Genomic DNA, 23586 nt, shown 5'->3' on the forward strand with positions numbered 1-23586 from the left:
TATATAAATGCATTTATTATATATATATATATATTTTTTTTTTTTAATTTTTATTTTTTTTGCCACATGGCATCAGGATCTTAGTTCCCTGACCAGGGATCAAACCCGTGCCCCCTGCAGTGGAAGCGCAGAGTCATAACCACTGAACCACTAGGGTAGTCCCATGATATATATTTTTGAATGATACATGTATTTAGTGCTTAGTTTGAAATGTCAAATATAAAGTGTTGACTATATTTGGTTAAATATTATCTTATGTTCTGTAAAATCATTATAAGTAGATGCAAGCATCTGATTACATCATGTTGTGTAATGTAGATGTGCCTGTGTACCTCCATATTGTAATACATGTTATTTTCTAATAAATTACTTTTAATACTTTAAAAATACTATTAAAATACTTATAATACTTTCTCATAAATTTCTAAAAAATTACTTTTATATTACAGTTAGGGCATTATATAGATTATTTGTGATATGTGTAATATTACACATTACATTACACATATTTGTAATATATGTAAGTTATATTATCTATGAGTTTCATGCCAGGATGAGTAAAGGAGACATTACAAAATATGTGTCTTGAGAAGAGGGTGTTGAGTTTGATAGAGTGGAGAACTACTAGTCTAATTTCTGGTCAATGAGAGGTCTGTGGAGGATCTTCAGGAAAATATTTTCTTCTCTGATAAAAAAAAGAGAGGGGCTCTGCACCACTTTCCCTCCCTCTTTTGGAAGTTCTAGGACAACATAATGCTTCTGTATGATGCAGTCATCTTGCAAGCAGGAGGCAACAAGTCTGAGAAACAAAAATTAAAATGCTGAGAAGTGCGGTGCCAAAATATGGAACGAGCCTGGGTATTTGATGGTGTCACTGATCTGTTGCACTAATCCTAGAACTGCCGACTGTGGATAATTATAGGTCTATATTGTTTAACCCACTGTTAGTCGGGTATTCTCTTGCACGCAGCTAAAAGTATCTAACCAATATATGGAGAATACGGTAAATGGGTAATTACAATCAAGTATAATAAAGTGCTCTAATTGAAATAGAGGAAGATAGGGAAGCATTTCTTCACATTCCCAACCCAAACTGGGGGCTGGGGGATTGTGAGTGAGTATTACCTGTAGGAAATACCTGGTCTAAGGCCTGACGAATGAGTAGGGGGTTAGCAGGACAGGGCACAGGAGAGTGTTCCATATAGAGAGAACAGCAAGTGAAATACTACAGAGTGACAGAGCAATGATTCTGCCAGAAAGTAGGTTTCCTGAAAAAGGTATAAACAATAGGTATGAGATACCAGATCAAATCCTGACTCAGTCACTTGGTAACTCTAAGTTACTTAGCCTCTCTGAGTTTCAGTTTCATCATCATGAAAATGACAGTTATGGTAGTTCTCATGTCCTAGGGTCTTTTTGAGAAGATTGTCACAATCATCTAGACAGGAAATGTTCAAATCTAGACCTGGGTGGTTATAAAGGCGCGTAAGTAGAGGAAACATACTGGGGTTTGCTTCGACAAGGCTTGTTGAGTCAGTGTTTAAAGGGAGAGGGTACAGGATCAAGGATGATGTGTCCGTTTCTGGCATGGGTAACTGAGTGGTTGATGTGTCATTCACTGTTACAGGCAATACAAAAGGAGTAGTGGATTTTAAGGGGGAAATTATGGGGTTCCGTTTTGCAGATTTTGAGTCTGGGGTGCCTGTGGGATGTGGAGGCATCCAATAGGTACTAGAATATACACCTCTGAGCTTAGGAGATGTGTTTGGGTTGCAGGTAGACAGGGAAGCAACAGCATATAACTAATAACTGAAACCAAAGGAGAAGGTGGGACGTGCCAGGACAACTGGTGAGAGGCGGTGTAAGGCCAGAGCCCTGAGGTATATGTAATACCCAGGACATTTAATGGCTGGGCAGAGGAAGAGGGGCCTGCAGAGGAAACTGAGACGGAGCACCCTTAAGGATAGGAAGAAAAAACAAGAAGTAGCATCTGAGATCACGAAAGCTGATAGAATATTTCTCAACAAGGGTAGAGATCAAGTAGAGTAAGGGTTGAGAAACGTGAGATTAACAAGTGGAGTTATGGCTGACCTTGACCAGAGGCATTTCTAGGGGGTGGAAGGCAGATTGGAGAGAGATAAGGAGTGGGAGGGGAAGGACGAACACAAGCAGTTCTTTCTGCAGAGTTGGCTGCCAACGGGAGATAAGACGGTAGAGAAGAACGTAGGGACTTGAGGAGCGGAGGTGGAGGAGGGACAGAGGCTTAAGCATGATTAACTGCCACTGGGAAGGAGCCAGTAGAAAGGGAGAGACTGAAGCTACAGGAATGTAAGGAAATTCATTCAACAATTAGTTGAGCGCTTCCTACGTGCCAGATCAGTTCTCCCATCCACTCCAGAGAACACGCGTGTAGGCTACACATATGACAGGTTTAGCCAAAGGCTTTATCTTCAGGGGAAAGAGGTTCTCAAGCTGTTTTTCATAGGAGTTCCAATTCTGCCCCTCTGCCCCTCCTCCCACCCCCCACCCCCACATCACCGGATACCCGAAAGGAGCCCCAACACCCCTGGATCTCACAACCTCAATTGGACACTTGAAGCCACAACTAACGGATCTCTAAGAGGGCCAAACTAGTGACGCCAACGCCACAGCCTCCCCGGCGTTTCGCCCCAGCTCGCGAGAACAGAAGCGATTACGCAAGGAATCGCCGCCTGGCTGGCTCCGCCCCTTCTCTTTCTTTGTCTCCAAGCCCGAAGAGCTCGCGAGACTTGGGCGGCAAATCCCGCGAGCTGAGACCTGGGGCCGGTTCTGCGGCTCTCGCGGTGTTTGCGCGAGACTGCTCCTTTCCTGCTTCCTTTGCCGGTCCGGCTGCTTTCCTCCCCCTCTTCCCCGCCCGACCTCCCCCTCCTTCCCCCGCGGGCCCCCTCCCCGCAGGGATAATATGGTCTCCGGCGATGGACGCCCCAAGTGCAGGTTAGTTTCAGTTCACCGACTGGATCTGGCAGCTGTAGACGCGCGCTGCCCCGGCTCGGAGTTCTTTGCTTCTCTCTCCTGGAGTTGCTCGGCCGGCGCCGGGGCCCTCCGGGCTCAGGTTGTGCTCCCTTGGGGCCTGCCTGCTGGGCCGCACTCTGTGCGCCCAGGCCTCGAGGGCCCGGCCTTGCCGCCCTCGTCCCTCAGCGTGACCCCAGCAGGGCCGTCCGCTCCGCCGCTGGCCTTGACCCGTACCGGCCTCGGCCCGTTGGCCACTGCTGGCTGCCAGCGGCTTCCCGGTACTCCTCAGTAGCATTAGGGTCGAGGAGAGGCCCACCATCTTCTCCCCGCCCCCCATTTGTAAGAGATGAGGGTGGGGGCTAGTGTCTCCTTGGTGGCGTCTCACGCAGCTAGTTGTTTATTCCGCTGTCCAGCCTCGAGCCCCTCCCTCTCTCTTTGCCTCTAGAAGCAGAGTGGGGGGTGGTCAAGGCCGAACACTGGTCAGCCAGTTCTCGGACCATTTATTGCAGCGCTGGGTCTCCTCCCCCCATCCACCTCCCTCGCTTAACCGTCAATAAAAAAGGAAAAACATTAGATATTCTCAAAAAGTGAACAATACTTATCGCTTCTCATTTCGGACCGAGGTCCTAGCGATGTTGGGGGTCCTGCCCACCTACTGCAGTGAATCTGCACAAAAGATCTGAAGGTTCTTTAACCTCAAGGCTGCCTCTCCGCCACTTCCCCCAAGAACCTTAGGAGCTGGGGCACATTCAAATAAGTCCCCTGGGTCTTGACTTGGTAGTTAAGCTTCAATTCATACAAAACCAGAAAGACGTGTCTTTTAGGGAGAATCTGCTAATTTGCCCAGATATTTTGTTGTTCACCTTTACCTTTAGTCTTAAAGCCTGTGAAGGTCTTACCTGATAAGTTGTTTGGTTTTGATTTTATTCCTGTTGCTGAATGCTGTGTAAAAGTCCATCTTTTGGTTATTTTTTAAAAAATCAGTTCTTCTAACATAATTGTGGCATTGTCCTGTCTGTATTTATGCAATTTTCAGGACATGTCTTCACAAAACATGCCTATTCATCCTTTAAATCATTCTTATTGTCCCTTTCTAGGTATTCTTTATTATCACATTTTCAGGAGTTAATTATTTTACTTTCTAGGTATTCTTGTCCCTTTCTAGGTATTCTTTATTATCACATTTTCACGAGTTAATTATTTTACCAGTTTTTATTTGACAAGGGTCATGGCTTAGAGTTTTACTGTCCAATACAGTGGACACCAGCCACATGTGACTATTTAAATTTAAATTAATTAAGTAAAATTAAAAACTCTGTTCCTCAGTCGCTGTAACCACATTTCAAGTGCTCAGTGGCCACGGCTACCTATAGAAAATATAGGTAATATAGCGCAAATATAGAAAATTTGTACCATTACAGAAAATTCTTTTGGACAAAGCTGGTTTCTAGGTATTTTCACTTTGAATAAGGTAATTTGTAGCAGTGTTTAATGAAAGCATTTTTTTTTTCAGTTTTTATTTGACAAGAGTCATGGCTTAGAGTTTTACTGTCCAATACAATGGACACTAGCCACATGTGACTATTTAAATTTAAATTAATTAAATAAAATTAAAAACTCTGTTCCTCAGTCGCTGTAACCACATTTCAAGTGCTCAATGGCCACGGCTACCTATAGAAAATAGAGGTAATATAGCACAAATATAGAAAATTTGAGCCATTACAGAAAATTCTTTTGGACAAAGCTGGTTTCTAGGTATTTTCACTTTGAGTAAGGTAATTTGTAGCAGTGTTTAATGAAAGTATAATTTTTTTTTTCAGGATATGCCTTTGAGTACCTTATTGAAACATTAAATGACAGTTCACATAAGAAGTTCTTCAATGTACCTAGACTTGGAGGCACCAAGTATGGTAATGTTGCTTAAATTTTCTTGGATTTGTTTAGTTTCTAATAATAAAAATGCATTTGTTGAGCTGAGTTGAAGAAATTTTAAATTTATTCCCACCATGTCGTAGCAGGTACACCTACACATATGTCTAACATTTTAAAAGCTTCTTGGGCTAGCTTTTGTTTGAGGAGGATGTAAGCCCATACCATAGCTTCTCATTTTAAAATCTAAGTTAGTTTAGTAATGATTTTTACCCCCAGGAAATTACTAATACAATTTTAAAAACAACAGAAACCTGCCAGATGATATTCTAGAGCTATTAAATGTATATTTTAATTTTCCGAGTGAACAGTGTCACTATCCTTTGAATAGGAATCATCAGCAGGGCCCACTGATTTGAGTTGTTGACCAGGGCATGGTTTGCCCTGGCTTGTACCCTGACACTCTTGGCAGACCTTTGCAGGCGCCTGACCTGGATCAAACCTTTCACTGAGGTTTCAGAAGAGTGAACTTGGCGGAACCCCAGAGTATTGGATGGAAGTCTTTACTTTATTGACAACTAAGTAGTTTTCTCAACCAGGCCGGTGAAGGGAAGACCTGTTTGGAAGAGTGATTTAGATTATTATCTTCTGACTTTTCAGTGAAAAGAAGAATTAAATGCCATATCTGTTGCAGTTTTGGAGGGAGCTTTTCCTTAACCTTGGTTTTTGTTTTTGTTTTTTCCTTCTCGTGTTACTTAAGAAGATTTGCTTTTGTGATTTTTCTGTAGATTTTGGTGGGTTTAAATGTTCTAGACTAGCAGTATTTTCTTGTACATTCTGAGAATATTTGGATATTTTAGAGTATATTTTGGAGAAGATCCCTATCCTAGAATTAGGTTGCCATTTCAAAATAAACAGTTCACCAAAATCCTTTACCTTGCATGTTTAGTTGCTGTGATTTGTATTGAGGTTGGTCTTTTCTTAGTGCCATGTGTCTTTCACATTTATTTTATATTTTCACTGATGATGAATTTGTATTAATTTTGAAAAGGGAACAGCTAAGTTGATTATATATAAGAAAGATCTTTTATTTCCCTTCTCTCAAATATCTAGTGATTCTGGCCTGGAAGTTTCTTAACCCACATTTTATAGCTTAGTAAAGTAAAAGAACATATATGAGGATGTTTTTTAATTTGAGTATAAGTTCTTTTAATGGATAATTTGTGGAAATGTGCCTACTTGAAGATAGCCTGTATTTCCCAAATGCAGGAAATCAGTAGGAAACTATCAAAACAACTGTAAAATGCACTGAAAGAGTGATTAATAAAGTAAGTGCTATATTATCTCTGGAAAATAAGCTGTCACAGGCATCTGTACATAACTGAGTTCCAGAATACCAGGGTTTTTATAACCATGATAAATATAATAAGAGAATGCCTGTAAATACAAATGCCTTTAAAACAGAAATTTGGTTTTTATTTCTGTGGGGTTAAAACATTGTTTTTAATAGAATGGTTTTATGAGAGGTTTACTAAGTAATTACATACATAATTTCTTAGTAATTAGTAGGAATAAAATTTGGAAGAAGAATTGACTTTGAAAGAAAGGAGCGACTTGAGTAGAAAAACAAAAAATCCTTGCTGCATTTTTGGAGGGACCAGATTGAATGGCCTCCCAGACATGTGCTTAGGAGACATTGCTTTGGTAATCACCAGGGTTCTGGACCACTGCCCTCTCTGCTTCCCACATTTGGATGCCTTCCAGCCTGAGAATCATAGTTGTAGTGAGTAACTTAATGAAGGGCAAGTGTTCTAGCTCTCTTATATGTTGGGGAGGAAAGATAGTTGAGAACACTCTTCTAAGCTCCCTGCTAACTGTATCAGGAATGCCTGCAGCTGCAAGGAACCGAAAACGTACTGTACAGTGACTAACAAATAGGGGTTTATTTTTCTCACGTAACAAGAAGTCTGGATGTGGACATACTGGGACTGTATAGCACCAGCATCAGCAAGGACCTAGGCTTCTCACTTTTTTCTGTTTTGCTTTCATTTTTTGGGTTGCAAATAGCTGATGTACCTGCATTAGGTCCATGTTTTAGGCAGCTGGAAGAGCAAAACAGAAAGAAAAGCCCACCCCAGGAGCTTTTGCCTGTATCTCCTTGGCCAAAATGTCATCTCCACTCTCGGCTTTAAAGGCTGAAAGATGGTGTATTTCGCTTTCTGGATTTTGCAGTAAAGAAAGACAAGGGAGAAGTGGTTGAAGTGGTTGGGAGTGGGTAGTGAGTGAACTAGCCTAGACTATCTGCCTCACTAACAGTACCTTCCCTTATTAAGTCTTTCTTTAGATAGAGTACAACACAAATTACTTGATTTCTCCTTTTTTATTGCCATTTTATCATTTTGCTTCCCAAGTTTATACTCAAGGTATCTTTTTTTTTTTTAATTAGTTAATACCAACTGTTTCCTTAGTCAGTAGTTCTCAAACTTCAGTGTGCATCAGGATCAGCTGGAGGCTTGCTGGGCCCCATCTCTGGAGTTCTGGTCTAGGGTAGAGACTGAAAATTTGGATTTCTAACAAGTTGCCAGGTGATACTGATGCTGCTGGCCTGGGGCCATATTTTGAGAGCCACTTAGTTTTTTTTTTGGCTGCGTTGGGTCTTCGTTGCTGCGCAGGGGCTACTCTTTGTTGTGGTGTGCGGGCTTCTCATTGCGGTGGCTTCTCTTGCTGCGGAACACAGGCTCTAGGCGCTCGGGCTTCAGTAGTTGTGGCACGCGGTCTCAGGAGTTGTGGCTTGCAGGCTCTAGAATGCAGGCTCAGTAGTTGTGGCGCATGGGCTTAGTTGCTCCGTGGCATGTGGGATCTTCCCAGACCAGGGCTCAAATCCGTGTCCCCTGCATTGGCAGGTGGATTCTTAACCACTGCGCCACCGGGGAAGTCCTATACTCAAAGTATCTTTATGGAAGTGGGCATATTGTACACGTAGACCACATTTTAAACTTTCATAATTTCACTAGTGGCAAAATACCTTTTTAATGATCTGGAGCTGCCTGTCTGGCACTCCAGGGCATTGACTACAACCTTAGAGATTTTGAGTGACTCTCTTAAGTGGATCTCTGATTTTGAAAATATACCTGGTTCCAAGGAAGAGAGAAATCACTGTTGCCTGGAATAGTTAGACTGCTTTCTGAAGGAAGGAGGACTTGAATTGATGTTAAACAGAGGAATCACAGAGGCCAGTCAACACTTGGGGAATTAGAATGACCAGCAAGCATAATGGAAAATGAGTAAGGGGGAAGACAGTGAAGAGACTGGCCTGGCTCTAGTGAAACGTATTTTAGAGAGTAGCTGTTATTGGGCAAGAGGGCCTTCAGCCTGGTGTAAAGCCTCGGGTCCCCTTCTTTACCTCACGTTATTTCATTCATCTTTCTTTTTTCCTTCCTAACTGCTTGCTTTTTAACCATGGTACTGCTTAGTCCTGTAGTAGAGCCAGGACTTGGTTTTCCTAATCCTACCTTGTAATTTCTGAAAGAAAATCTGTGTTTAATTTTTTAGGAGAGTTTTTATTGATTATAAGAAATTAGGTTGGGATTGGTAATCAAAGACAAAAACATTATAGGCAGTGTAGAAACACTTTCATTTTTACGTGCATATACAAATATATGTAAATGTGCTACTTAACAAAAAATACAGTATATATTGTTTTGTAACCTTTTTTTATTTAGTATATCATGAACATCTTTCCATGTCATTGAATATAAGTATCCCTTGCTATCTGAATCTGTTTGGTTTCTGAGTCAGGGATTATGAGTTTGAGTAGAAAGGGATACCTGTACTTTTCTACAGCTTCTACTCTACTGGCTGCCCGGTATTACCTATATGAGTGCATCATGGTTTAGTTAGCAGATCTTTGAATATTGAGGTTGTTAACCAAGTTTTCCCTATTTATAAATAAAGCTGCTGCTGTTTGTGTAGTAGTAAAATTTTGATGCAACCTTATTATATAGTTACCGGATTGAAAGTATTGTTCCCTCCACCCGCATCACTTTTCTTTTTCACTTTTACTGAATATGTACTGTCTTTTCCAGTCTTTGTCCTTGAATATAAGGAACAGAAACTCACTTAACTCAGCACTCAAGAAAGAAGATGCTGTTACAGTTTCCAAACATCCAAAGGCAAAGGAAGAAAGCACAGTCAGGCCTCATGGGAACTAGAATTTCTAAGCCAGAGGCTGTTCTTTCTGTCACCTGTTTCTTTTTGAAGATCTACTCTCCAGTCTTCTGTCTCCACAGCCCACTTTACTTATTGGTATTGTGTAATACCCAATATAGCCACTACCAGCCATTCTTTGTGTGTTATGATTAGCTTACCAGCCAGTTAAGACTGTGTCTCTAGATGACTTTTTCTCCTATTGTTTTAACCTATAGTTAACCTGTGGTTTGGCTGGGCAAGTCGGGCGTCTATTGCTGGTCAGTTATCTTGCTGGTAGGAACACAAGTCCATGTTTTCTAATCTTGTCTCTTCCATGGACTCTGGAAAGGGCTGTAAGTTTGGTAAGCAATGAAATAGTTTGCTTGTAATATTTACACACAATACATAACTTTCTAAGGATTACCTTTACCTAATGTGATTCTATTCCATCTACAATCATGCACTCACCAACCCTCCACATTTTGTCCAACGATCTGTTGGTTTTAACTGTGCCTTTGTAGACAACTTCTATTCTACATTAGGTCCTTTTGGTAGCAGAGAACAGACACCCACTAGCTCAAGTGAAGAAAGATTTATTGTAATGATACAGAGCTCCCGGGCAAATGAAAGGTGGCTATATCTCAAGAAAATGGGCAATGAGCCAGAAGTGAGGGAGCTCTTTATTTTTTCTCTCAGGGCTTCAGATTCCTGGCCCTCTTCCACTCTTCTGCTCCCTCTACTTCACTGCAGACAAGCTGCCTCTGCTTACTAACTTTATACATGGCCACAAATGGCAACCTCTGTCTCTAGCTTAGCTCTTAACAACTTTCTGGTTCAGCCTGTGACCTGATTGCAAATTCCTGAGAGAGGAATCTATATTTTTTCCACCAGGCTGTTGGTCATTCACCTGCCAAGGGGTTGGCATTTGCTTCAGCACTGTAGCCAGGGCGGTAATGGGACACTGAGCACTGTCCATTCCATGGATGGCAGTTTGGACAGGCACCATGAAGTATGCCTGTTATGTTAGCAGATAGTGCTAGATGACATGCTTACCAGGAGCAAATGAGAAGAGTAAGTGTGTTTGTACGTTTATCAATAATAGATATTATTTTTCTGGTTTCCTCTACCTTTGTCAGTGAGTGAAAAAAAAAATCTTAAAGAAGCAGGAATCTGTTTTCTCTTTCTGCCTTCTTGGACTCTCCATGGCGATATTAAAAAACAAAACAAAACAAAAAAGGTCAGAGTTCTTTATTGGAAATCAGTTCCATTCCAGCCTGGTACCGGTTAGAGATATAAACAGTACCTTGACTAGTGAGACATGGGTGTGAGTTAATCCTATTGCAAAGTCTGGGGTTACAGGGCCTTCTAGAACAGTTTCTTAATTTTTTTCTCCAGGTTCCTGGCTTTAACAGGGTTTTTAGGTTTACACTAAAGCTACTCTACCAGTCCCCTTGCTCTCTTAGCCCGGATTCCAAAGATAGCCTCCTTGAGGCTTTAGGCAGGCCTAGAGTGTTTGAGTGTTTGTTTCCCCTTTCCATCAGTCTTCAGTGTATTTCTCTTTCATATTTAGTTTATCCAAAGCCTGTTTTTAATATTGGTATTTCCTATGGGTATTTTCTCCATCTACTGTTTAAACCTGGAATTAATCACTTTTGAGAAATAACAAAACCCTTTTACATTATCTATCTTCACTACATTGCTTAATGTTAGGCAGGGGGGATAGTTTTATGCACATGAGGAAAATGAGGCTAAAAATCTCAGTAATATGCCTAAGGTCACATATCTTCTAAGTGAGAAGATCTGGTCTTAGACTCATATCTTTTGACTTCAGACCAACACTTTTCCCCCCTTAATACCATTCTGTTTCCCAGCTTAATAAGGGCAGTAATAAAGTGCTAGTATTTATTGATTGTTTACTGTATCCATTCTGTAAGTTCTGTTATTACCCACTTGGCCAGGGTCCCGCTACTAAGTACCATTACCTAATAAATGATAGAGGAGAAACTTGATCAAAACATGATGAAACTTTGAGATTCCAAAATCTATGCTTATAAAACTGCTACACTGGGGGTTGGATGCTCATGCTTATAAGGACCATAGAGGCACCATAAACAAGTGAAATGGCCCTGGCTGGAATTGTGGCAAGCAGGAGAGCAAATGCCCTATATAAAAGAGTAGGTGCTACTCAATTCCAGCAGAAATGTGAGGTTGGTGTTGTAAAACTTTCTATTTATCTTAAGCCAGAAATTTGGATTTCCATGTAAAAAAATCTCTGGTTTCTCAGTGTTGGCAATTAAACTTTAAAATGTTAAAACTGTGTAGAACAAACGAAACACATCTGCAGGCCAACAGTTTGCGACCTCTGCCCTGAGAGAGAAATTTTATTGCCTAATCATAGTAGCAGCCACTTAGCCTTGAGTGGTAAGATCTACAGTCCTGGAAACCTGGATATCCCTTTCATCAGCTGCCTCCCATATAAAATAGCAGACCTCGGCATCTTTTCTTAAAGCCTGAACCACCTCTTAGATCTTACACTGAGTAATTGATCAAAAAGATATCTGTTATTAGCAGTTCATTTCCGAAGTATGATAACACGTTATCATACTTTTTCAGTTTAAGTCACAGGCATGTTCTGGTTCCCTGCATGTCTTTTTGATTACCTATCTTTAGAGGATTAGCTTTCCAGATTCATAGGATTCTGGAAATTCCTGGTTAGAAGAGGTGGTATTAATCCAGCCCAGTTTTCTATTGATACTTGGTGCATGCATCTCTCAACAATGCTGTTAACTCATTCAGCTAAGATTGAGTACTCATGTTTCTGGTGGGTGAAAGATGGCTAAGATAGCATCTTTGTGCTAAAGAAAGCACACAGTTTCGTAATGGAAAATGTAAGTACAGTGCCTTAGTATGTTGTAGCAGTCTCAGTCCAGTCGGGGCATAGAATAGGGGAACTTTAATGTAAATAATTATTAACTGTGATACAAGAGTAATTGTAAGATGTAAGGAAATTCTTTATGGTACCTGTAGAGCTGACAGAGAATACCCAAGGAAGGAAAAATTGGAAGGGGGTCAGGTACCATTGGAGAAGGTGTGGTTTAGCTCATTAGATCGCAGAGAAGTTTGCTGGTTTGGTCAGACTGGAGCTGGTCTGGAGTTGCTGGGCAGGCAGTAGGCCATCATCTTAAGTACATGCAGGGGAGTAGGCAACCAGCAACTGGTACTGTGAACGTGTATTGAGAGAACAGATGCTGGCAGAAGCAAGAGCCCTTCACGATGCATGGGACACATGGGGGCTTGCAGAAACAGCAGCAGCTCATTGTGTGACCGTCCAGGCAGCTTGCAGGGGAAGTCCAGGCAGTGGCAGAACAAAGGGTCTTCTGCGCAGAGCGTCTTGGTCCAGGTTCTGGCACAGGCAGGAGGAGTCTTTCAGAGTGCACAGCTTCATGGGAGCTCTGGTTCCCATGTTGAAAGGGCTGCGGTGATACTAACAAACGTGCATGTCTGTATTTTTTATATATTGTATAATAAAATGTGTCCACATCTGGAAGATCTGCATAACTTAGTGAACCTTTATTTCTCAAAGATCTTCAGTGAACACAGTGAGCAGAGAGTGGTGGGACTAGATAATGAGCAGACAGGCTTATTACTTCATTCATTGTTGAGAAAATGTCTGCCAGATATCCATATTTGAATAATCATAGTTGGTCATTTGTTCTTTCAAGTGAAAATGGTGTTCTTTGGAAAAAGTGGCTAATTTAGCTTGTAATTCAATCACACAAGTGTTTTTCCCTTGAGCAACGATTGTACTTTGGTTTTGAGCAGAAATGCTGTATACAGGGCTTCCCTGGTGGCGCAGTGGTTGAGAGTCCGCCTGCCGATGCAGGGGACACGGGTTCGTGCCCCGGTCCGGGAAGATCCCACATGCCGCGGAGCGGCTAGGCCCGTGAGCCATGGCCGCTGAGCCTGCGCGTCCGGAGCCTGTGCTCCGCAACGGGAGAGGCCACAACATTGAGAGGCCCGCGTAACGCAAAAAAAAAAAAAAAAAAAAAAAAAAGAAAGAAATGCTGTATACACTTCATTGTTGTCACACAGAATATTGAGACTTGACCTCAGTGGTTGAGATTTAATAAAATTAACACTTTTTCTGTTTCATCAAGGACATTCTTAAGTGAAACTGGTATTTTGCCTGAAAATGAATGATACAGTGAGTACAAGTACAGTTTGGTGCCACTGCTTTGAGTCCTGCTAAGGCATCAGCAGTTTTATTCACTATTGTTTTTGAGCCATCAGCACATATGTCAAAATGGTGGAAAAAGCAAATAATGTCTTAGTTGACCTTGCAGATTCCCTGAAAGAGTTTCAGGGCCCCCCAGGAGTCCAGGGACCACACTTTGAAAACCACTGGTATGGGGCATGTATGGAGATAGAACGATGAACTAAAGAATCTGGGTGAGAGATGACATAGTGGTGGCTTGTACTTGTTAGTGGTGGTGGTGATAGAAGTAGACAAATTCAAAATATATGAAAGAGGTGTCACGGATGTTGCCTAGATACTTTGGCATAAGCATCTGGGTGGAAGGTGGTGCTGTTTACTGAGCTAGGGAACACGGAGGTGGTAGTAATATGGGACAGGGGCAGAGGGGAAATCAGAGTTCAGTTTAGGTACTAGTGAATTTGGAAACATATCAGTATCCAAGTAGAGATGTTTGTGAGGCAATTAGCTGCATGGTTCTGGAGCTCAGAAGACAGATCTGGACTGCAGAAAAATATTTTGTTGAGAACTGTAAAAGTGCCAGAATTTTACTCTCCTTGTAAGTTAAACTGACAGTTTCATAGATGCTGGCAGAAGACACAAAACTCTTGAATCAGAGACAATGGACAGTTTATTACCCACAGCAAAGCAGTGTGCTTGGTACCAACATTTGTTGCAGAAGGCCAGGTAATACCTGCACACAGAGATTGTGTTACAGAAAATGAAGTCTGACTTAGGGAACCCAAATCTTTTATAATGGACAGTAAGCATGCCTGCCCTTTGCTCCAGAAAGAGACACTATCTTTATCTTCCAAGGCTATTCACTATATTAACATCTTTTTCAAGATAGTCTGGAACAAAGGCAAGTCATTGCTTCTGCGTGCAAGTAAGGCAGAAACGTGAGATTGGAGACATGGAGAATGGTATTGTGAAAGCCAGTAGAAAGAGTGTTTCAAGAAGGAGGAAATCGTTAGCTCCATTTAATATTGTTGAGAGAATATTGAAACACTAGTTAGAGCTGTTTCATTGATATTTTAAGAAATCAGATTGGGCTGGGCTGAAGAGTGAATGGAAGTGTAGAAGTATAAAATGAAATGTGTAGAAAAGTGGACATTGGGAATATAGGCGACTGTTTCAAAAAACTTGGTTGAGAGTTTGAAGAAAATAGTACTTGGAAGCTGTGTGTGTTTGTGTGTACACGTGTGTATGTGAAACTGGGGCTAAAGACTTCAAATGCTGATGGGAAGAATCCAATTGAAGGATAGATTACAGAAAAAGGAGAGAGAATTGATGACTCATGGGTCCTAAAATGTATCACTGGGAATTGGATGCAGAACTCCTATAAAAGTTGGCATTTAGTAGGAGGAGGTCCACAGCTGCCTTCTTAACTGGGAAAAGGATAAATCAAGAGGTATCTAGGCTTGTGTGTAAAGTAGGAGGAAGTGAAGATAGGAACTATTAGTTTTTATTTATCTAGGATGTAGGAAGTGGGGCTAGATCCTGTAGGAGGCAAATAGAGATTTGATTTTAAGGAGAGTAGTTGAAGGTATGAATGAATTATTGTGGAGTGTGGGAAAACAAGCAGATCAGAGAAACAAAGTAGAATTTCTGGGTGAATGGTGAGGACCCAAATGAGGTTGTAATTGTGTATTTATATTGGTACCAGTTTCTCTGGTTGATGTTTTAGGGATTTGTTTTTTCCTTCCTCCTCCTTTACACATCACCACCAGTAAAACCACAGTGAACTACTTCGCAACCACTAGAATGGGTATTATATAAGAAACAGACAATAACAAATGTTGGGAAGGATATGGAGAAATGAGGTCACTTCATACACTGCTGGTGGGAATGTAAAGTGATGTGGCCACTTTGGAAAATAGTTTGACAGTTTCTTAAAGCATTAAACATAAATTTAACATATGACCCAGCAATTCCATTCTTAGGAATCTACCCAAGAGAAATAGAAACGTTCTCTACACCAAGATTGGCAAATGAATCATCTCAGCAGCATTATTCATAATAGCTGAAAATTGGAAACAACCTAGATGTCCTTCACTGGGTGAATGGATAGACAAAATTTGGTATAGCCATACAATGGAATACTCTTAAGCAATAAAAAGAAATTAACTATAGATACATGCTACAACATGGACAGACCTCAAAAGTATGCTCAGTGAAATAAGCCAGACACAAGAGACCTTATTGGATGATTCCATTTGTATGAAATATACAGAAAAGACAAAGCTATAGAGACAGAGTAGATCAGTAGTTTCCAGGTGTGGGCAAGGAGAGGACAGGGATTAACAGCAAATGGGCGTGAGGAATCTAATTAAGTGATGAAATATTCTAAAACTGATTTATGGTGCTGATTGTACAACTTGGTAAATTTGCTTAAAAAATCGTTGAATTGTATCCTTGGAAAGGGTGAATTATGTGTAAAATATGCCTCAGTGAAGTTCTTCTTAAAAAGAAAGAACAGTTCTTCATAAGTGGGAAAGTGATGTGGGGTTCACCAACTGAAAGGACAAAACAGGTTGGTGTTTTGATGGACAGATAGGATAGAAGAACAAAGGGGAAAAAGTGTACAGTTTGGGGAAACGAGAGATTTGACCACATAGAACCTAAACTGCTTATGTGAGGGGATGTACAGACAAGCAGGTGCTGATAGATAAGGGAGAAAGTAAGTCCTCATGGTGTTGAAGAAAAGGTGTGAGAATGGGGATCAGAGAGGTTTGGAGAAGGAACTTTTACGATGGTGTAATTGGAGCATGAGATAGTGTGTGGTGGGGGCCATAGGGAGAATAGGGAAGAAGAAAGAGGTTAAGGGCCTTGGTGAGGGATATGGAATTAATATTGCTAAAAACAAACTAGAGCACCTGTGTCCATTTTTCCACACCTGCCAGCTTATTCTCTACTGGTAGGGCTCTGGAGTATCTACCTATAGATTTACTTTAAGGATTAAATGAGATAATGTAGGTAAAACACATTGATATTTTTTCCTTAGTAGATCCTAAGTAAATAACTGTAGATGTTACTGTTTTAAAAGTTGAGGAAGAGAATTGTATTAGTTTTCCCTTACTATGTAATACATTAAACCAAAAGCTTTATGGTTAAAGCATTAGTAAACATTTATTATCTCACAGTTCTGTGGGTCAGGAATTCAAAAATGGCTTAGTTGAATAGTGCTGGCTCAAGATCTCTCCTGAGGTTACAGCAGGGGTTAGTTGGGGCTGCAGTCATCCGAAGGCCTGACTGGAGCTAGAGGATCTGCTTCTAATGCAGCCCATTCACACATGGCTGGCAAGTCAGTGCTTGCTGTTGGCACAGAGGCCTCAGGTTTGCTCCACATGAGCCTCTCATCAGTGCTGCTTGATTGTCCTTGTAATAGGCCGCCAGCTTCTCCTGGAGTGAGCAGTCTGAGAGAGGAAGGCTAATGCTGGAATACTTTTATAACCTAGCCTTAGAAGTCACACACTGTCATGGACCTAGAAATTATCATACTAAGTGAAGTAAGACAGAGAAAGACAAATACATTATGTTATCACTTATATGTGGAATCTAAAGGAATGATACAAATGAACTTTTTTACAAAACAAATAGACTCACAGACATAGAAAACAAACTTATGGTTACCATTGGGGAAAGGGCAGGGGAGAGGGATAAATTAGGAGTTTGGAATTAGCAGATATGTACTACTATATATAAAATAGATAAACAACAAGCACCTACTGTATAACACAGGGAGCTAGATTCAATATCTTGTAATAAGAAATACATCTGTATATCTATATCTGAGTCACTTTGCTGTATACCGGAAACTCACACAACAGTGTAAATCAACTGTACTTCAATGAAAGAAAGAGAGAGGAAGAAAGTCCCCCACTGTCATCTCTGCCATACTCTTGGTCATACAAACAACTGATCTTCAGTGTAGGTTATGTGAGAGCATGTGAATGCCAAGAGGTAAAGATTACTGGTATCATCTCGGAGGCTGGCTACCACAGAGAGAAAGAAGAAATAAATTGTTTTTGTTTGGGGGAGAGGGTGTTTATTTGCATCTTCCCTTGCTGTAGGCCTCTAGTAGTTATTCTGAAATTAGACAAATCTGCAAGTTAGTGCTCCTTAGTAACAAAATGTCCAGTTAACATTTGTGATTCTTTTTTTCTTAGCACACTCTTATCTGATATTGGTTTTTAACTTAATATTAATTTTCAAATGATAGAGTTAAAAAACAGTAAGACCACTGAAATTGTAACCAAAAGAGTAACCCTGCCCCAGATTTCTACTCTGCAGAGAATACTTATTTTTAATTCTTTTGGCTATTTGTTTTGGTAATGTCCTCCATATTATTAAATAGCCTTGCATATACAGCTGTTTCTTGACTTTTCAATTTTAGACTTTACTTTTTACTATGGAAAATGAGAATTTGGCACTTTTCTTCTCCCCTACATATATCCCATGTACCTCTTCCTAGTATAGTTATAATTTTTGGTTAAATCAATGTTCAGTGCTTATATTATGACTATAAATATTCTCAGCCAATCCATGTAGTAAATGATGATTGCATCTCGTTTCTCTTACACCTTTGTATTTTTTTCCTGGAATTAATGACTGTCTTTTTTTGTTTGCTTAGTTTTCTATGTCTTTATCAATACTTCATCTCCAAACTCTCCAAAAGAACTAAACTCCTTCTGGTATAATCAGGTAATCTATCAATTAATTTTTTTCCCTTCTCTTAGCAGCATACCATCTGGACTCCATCTTCGATTGCACTGTGGCTTACACGGTGTTGCCCTAGAAGAGTCTGTGCTTTCCTGTGTCAGAGACTATTTCCTAGATATCATGATTTTTTATTTTCCACTTAATTCCTTGTTTTATAGAACATATCCCAGTAGCTTCCTAAGAAAGGGTGCCTGAGAAGTAAATTTTTGAGACGTTGCCTGGTTAATTGATAGTTTACCTGTTCACAGATTTCTAGGTGGGAAATTCTCTTGGAATTTTGAAGGCATTGTTACATTGCCTTCTAGTTTCTTACACTCCTCTTAAGAAATTGCAGGCTGTCCTGATTCCTAGTCTTTGTTTCTGATTGCCTTGCCCCTATGTAGACATTTAGTTTCAGCTTTCTCTATTCTGCTCAGTCCATTACCAGTCAACCAAGGACTATTTTCCAAAATTTTGTTAGTTTTGCTTCTCTCTGTTTCTTTCTTTGTTCTTGCGAGTTTATAATTTTTTTTATTTCTTTACTATTATCTTAGTGGGTTGCAGGAGAGAGTGGAGATAATTACTGGTGTTTATTTTACCATATTTTACTAGAAATCTGACAAAATGCTTTTTATAAAGATATTTAAAACAAAAAATATTCCTAAGATTGTTTTTCCAGAATAATTAACCAAAGTTAATTTTGTGTTTGCTTCTGGGATAATATTTTACTTCTCATCATTTCCAAATGTTCTGTTAAAAAAAAATGTCCCCCCTGTAATTCCTCTTGGTTTGGGGGGCTTCATTATGTTTCTCATTGAGGTAAGAATGGAAACTAATATTTGTTAAGTACCTACTGTTTGTCATAGTATGTTTGTTTGAGGGTTTTACGTGTACTAGGTAGATGCTGAGGTAAGATATTCTTCACATATGTTAGGTAGCTGGCATTCCCATTTTAAATGGAAAATGCATCAACTCAAGTTGCTTGAGTTGCACCTTGAGTTGGAAAGCAACTCAATTGCTTTCCAAAGGTCATACCTATTGTAAATAGCAAATACTGGCTTTGAATCTAGTATTTCTGATTATGTAGTCCTTTATCCTCTTTACTTACAACTTCATTAATCTTCAGTTTGTGTGTGTTAAAATTTTCAAGCATAAAAGTAGGGAGAGAATAGTATAATAACCCACCATGTATTTGTCAGCTAGTTATCAACATTTTGTCAATGTTTTATTTCAAATAGTCCACCTTTTTTTAAATCTGTAAATGTACTCCAGTACACATCTCTGATGTACGAAAGGACTTCTTATAACTAACAAAATTAACAGTAACTCCTTAATATGATCTAAAACCCAGTCCAAGTTCAGATTTCTCTGGTTGTCTCAAAAATACATTTATTCAGTTGGTTTGTTCACACGGTATCCAAATAGGATCCACATATAGCATTTGGTTTTTATGTCTCTTAAATCTCTTTTAATCTATAATATTCATCCTCTCTCCTTTTTCCATGCCATTTTTATGTTGAAGAAATCAGGTTCTTTGTTCTGTAGAATGTACTACATTCTGGATTTGATTGCTTCTTCATGGTTTTATTTTATTGTTGTACTATCCCCCGTATTTCTTGTTAACTAGAAGTTAGAGCTGGATGTTTGATTAGATTCAGGTTTATTTATGTATGTATGTATTTTTGGAAAGAATATCTCCTAGCTTATATTTCCTACTTCATCAGGAGGCAAATAATATCTATTAATGTCCTACTTTTGGTGATGCTGAGTTGGGTATAGTTTTTCTCAGCTTGATCCATCCATTATAAGTTCCCCATTCATATATCACCTCAGGATTTTAGCATCCACTTATGATCATTGTACAGATCCATTATTTCATTAGGTGCTGCACATTGGTGATTTTTCTAATTATATCACTGCCCTTCTACATTTATTAGCTGTAATTCTGCTATTACGAGGAACTTTCTCCTCTTTACTGTTTTGCCACTTGAAATCAGGAAAAACAAGATTAATGATTGATTTTCCCCCCTTTATTTGTCAGTTTTCAGAGTAAGGAGTTTCTGTAGCAAAGGAGTCATTATGAACTCAGGGCTATTTATATATTTGATATGTTTTAGTGTATTACAGTCATTATTCATTTTGTTGCTCAGATTGATCCATTAGTGTCCCCATTAGTCTTTGATAATTTCTTTGGTTTCTGACACAGGATGTTCCAGGCTCATTTTGTGCATATCCTTCCCCAAATACGGAACTAACCATTTCTCCAAGGAACTCTGTTTTTTTTAAAAATGGGAAATAGTATTTAGAAACAGCAACCGGAGTTGCTAGTGGTTCAGTACTATTGCATTGTCATCATTTTAGGCATTTTCACTGATCAGAGATAGGAAATACGTACATATTTTTTAGAAAGAGAAAAATCATGAGTTTGTACTGATGATACCTATTGAAGTGTAAGTTTTTTTTAAAACTTGGCTACTCTGATTTTATACTTGTACGTCATTACTCTTAAATCTTGGTTCCCAACCATAGTAACAAAAGTACTTTTTGCTTGCTTCTCATTGTATATATGACAATTTCAAAACTACAATATCAGTACTAATGACTGAACATAATTTGTTTTCTTTGTGGATCTTTTTGCCCTTAATATATATCCTGGTAGGGAGATACAACCAAAATACTATATGGCATATATATATATAAAGTTTAAAATTTTATCCTTTCATTGTTCTTTCTGGGGGGGAGTATATATTATTATATATTTAAAATTATAGTTTTTAGTTTTATATTTAATATATAAAATACATATAATATTTTGTTTTGCTCCCTTTCTTACTGTAAAGGTATATACTATAAACATTGTTTTGCATTGCTTTTTCTCTTAATGGTACAGTCTGGAGATGACTTCTTTTTTATTTTATTTATTATATTTTTTGGCTGCATTGGGTCTTCGTTACTGGGTGCGGGCTTTCTCTAGTTGCAGCAAGCGGGGGCTACTCTTGGTTGCAGTGCACGGGCTTCTCTTGTTGTGGAGCACAGGCTCTAGATGCGCGGGCTTCAGCAGTTGTGGCACATGAGCTTAGTTGCTCCGCAGCATGTGGGATCTTCCCGGACCAGGGCTCAAACTCGTGTCCCCTGTGTTGGCAGGCAGGTTCTTAACCACTGTGCCACCCGGGAAGCCCTGGAGATCACTTCTTATCAGCATGCAGAGATCATCATTCCTTTAAACAGCTGCATAGTAATCTATTATGTGGGTTACCATGACTTAGCTAATTTCATACTGATTTCGTCTTCCATTTAAGTCCTAAGGAAATACTTCTTTGTGGCAAAATCCAGTGTGAGAATTTAATAGGATCAAAAAATTTTTAAATATTGAAATCTATTTCTCTCCTTAAACTTGAAATCAAGAGTTAATGACAATTTTCATGAAATGAATTTTATTCACCTAAGCACCCTGGTTTATTTTTAAACCTTAACTATTTTTGATGGAAATCCTTTAAATTTATTACAAACTTTTACACAGTTTACACATTTTTTTGCCATAATTGGGATGTTTTCATTATTGTATTTAATTCTAATTATCTGTGCTTTTCAGTTTTTCTGTGTTTTCCCTGAATGTTAAGTACTTGTCAGTCTCATATGCCCAAGTCAGCTGTTGTGTGAAGTTTTTTTAATTAATTAGTTAATTAATTTTTCATTTATTCTATTAAAGTTTAGGTGAAGGTTTTATCTCTGCTTTTTCAGGGCCTCAGCTTACATACAGGAAAGTCAAATTTATAGAAAGCCTGGTATTAACAAGAATGGTGTTTCACTCCCTGTTTACTAGACTAAAAATTTTTTTTATATTGAAATATAGTTAATTTACAATATTTTGTTTCAGGTGTACACCAAGTGATTCAGTTATATATATTTTTTTCAGATTATATTCCATTATAGGTTATTGCAAGATATTGAATATAATTCCCTGTGCTATACAGCAAATCCTTGTTGCTTATTGACTAAAATTTTTTTAATTGAGAAAACAAAGCATCTGTGTCTTTATCATTTTGCTATTGTAATTTTTACAATATGTAGTTATGATTATTCGCTTATTAATAGTAATATTTTCTCTTGAATCAGATGTTCTGCCTTACTCAATACGGGTCCTGTTGGAAGCTGCTGTGCGAAATTGTGATGGCTTTTTAATGAAAAGGGAAGATGTTATGAACATTTTAGACTGGAAAACCAAACAAAGCAATGTTGAAGTGCCCTTTTTCCCTGCCCGTGTTCTTCTTCAAGATTTTACGTGAGTGATAGGTTTATTTTTCATGATGAATTTTCAGTGTTCGCTTTTTAAAATTCAGACTCCCTGATGGCTGTCTTGTTTTTTAATTGTGAAGATTAGTTTATAAATTTAAAAAGTTGCCTTTTCTAAACTGAAGCTGTTTCTTAAAAATTAGGCACTTTTTTTGGTACCATTTATTTAAAAACTACTTGTCATGTCCACATAGCCAATAGGCTTCTCAATCTTAACATATCCAAAACTTCATTGCTCAGCCCCCCTCATGTATTCTTTCCAAGTTTTTTTTTGTCATATTGAATGGTGCTATAGTCTCCTGTTTGTTTAGAGCAAAAATCTAGGAGTTAACCCTGGTTCCTGTCCTTCGTACATAATCCAGTCTATCAGCAGGTTCTGTCAACTCTACCTTTGAAATCTACATATCCTGAATCCAAATACTTCTTACCATCTCCACCACAGTCATCCTGATTCTAGCCCCATTCTCACTTACCTGGACTATGACTATAATAATCTGTTAACTGGTATCCCTGCTTCCATACTTGGAATGTATAGTCTTGTCTTTTCACAGTAGGTGAAGTGACTTGGTTAAAAGATGTTAATCAAGGTCATATCATTCCCCTATTCTCCAATTGGCTTCCATTGCACTTACAATAAAGTCTTTATCATAGCTTGAAAGATTCTACCTAATCTGTGTGTCCAGGGATTACTTATTGGAAGAATTAACCTTTAGCTGAGTTTTGAAGGAGGTGTAGGAGTTAGCTAGACAAATAAGAACATCCCCTTCACCCACCCACCTAAATCTGGTTTGTAAGCTACTGCTCTGTGTACCCTGTATATGCTGCTACTGTAGTACTTATGATACTATTCTATAATTGCTACTTTATCTTCCCTACAAATTCCTTGAGAACAGTTACTCTCCCTTATTTGGTCTTATACCATTGGTGTCTAGCACATTGAAGGCATTTGGTAAATGCTTCTTATATAGTTGGCTGGAGATATATATGTAGGTATAGATATAGATATAGATCTATAGATATAGATCCATCTATATCTATATCCATATATTTAGTGGATAACTTTGGAGACAAGAAGGCACTGGGAGTGAAGGGGCTGGAGCTGGGGAAAAGGGAGGGGTATCTTAAAATATAAGGCAAGAGGGCTTCCCTGGTGGCGCAGTGGTTGAGAGTCCGCCTGCCGATGCAGTGGACACGAGTTCGTGCCCCAGTCCGGGAAGATCCCACATGCCGCAGAGCGGCTGGGCCCGTGAGCCATGGCTGCTGGGCCTGCACGTCCGGAGCCTGTGCTCCTC

General features: G+C 39.3%; 1 protein-coding gene across 1 annotated transcript in view; it reads left to right on the top strand.

Moving 5' to 3' along the window:
* The first annotated feature begins 2846 nt into the window (after window positions 1–2846).
* Window positions 2847–23586, top strand: part of IREB2 (iron responsive element binding protein 2) — a 50391-nt gene continuing 29651 nt past the window's right edge. The window contains exons 1-3 of the mRNA XM_032622951.1: window positions 2847–2973; window positions 4812–4901; window positions 22118–22283. Of these exons, the coding sequence (XP_032478842.1) occupies window positions 2955–2973; window positions 4812–4901; window positions 22118–22283 (275 nt within the window). The 5' untranslated portion in view covers window positions 2847–2954. The remainder of the gene's footprint in view (window positions 2974–4811; window positions 4902–22117; window positions 22284–23586) is intronic.

Source organism: Phocoena sinus, chromosome 2 (genome assembly GCF_008692025.1).
Source record: "Phocoena sinus isolate mPhoSin1 chromosome 2, mPhoSin1.pri, whole genome shotgun sequence".
Taxonomy (NCBI): Eukaryota; Metazoa; Chordata; class Mammalia; order Artiodactyla; family Phocoenidae; genus Phocoena; species Phocoena sinus.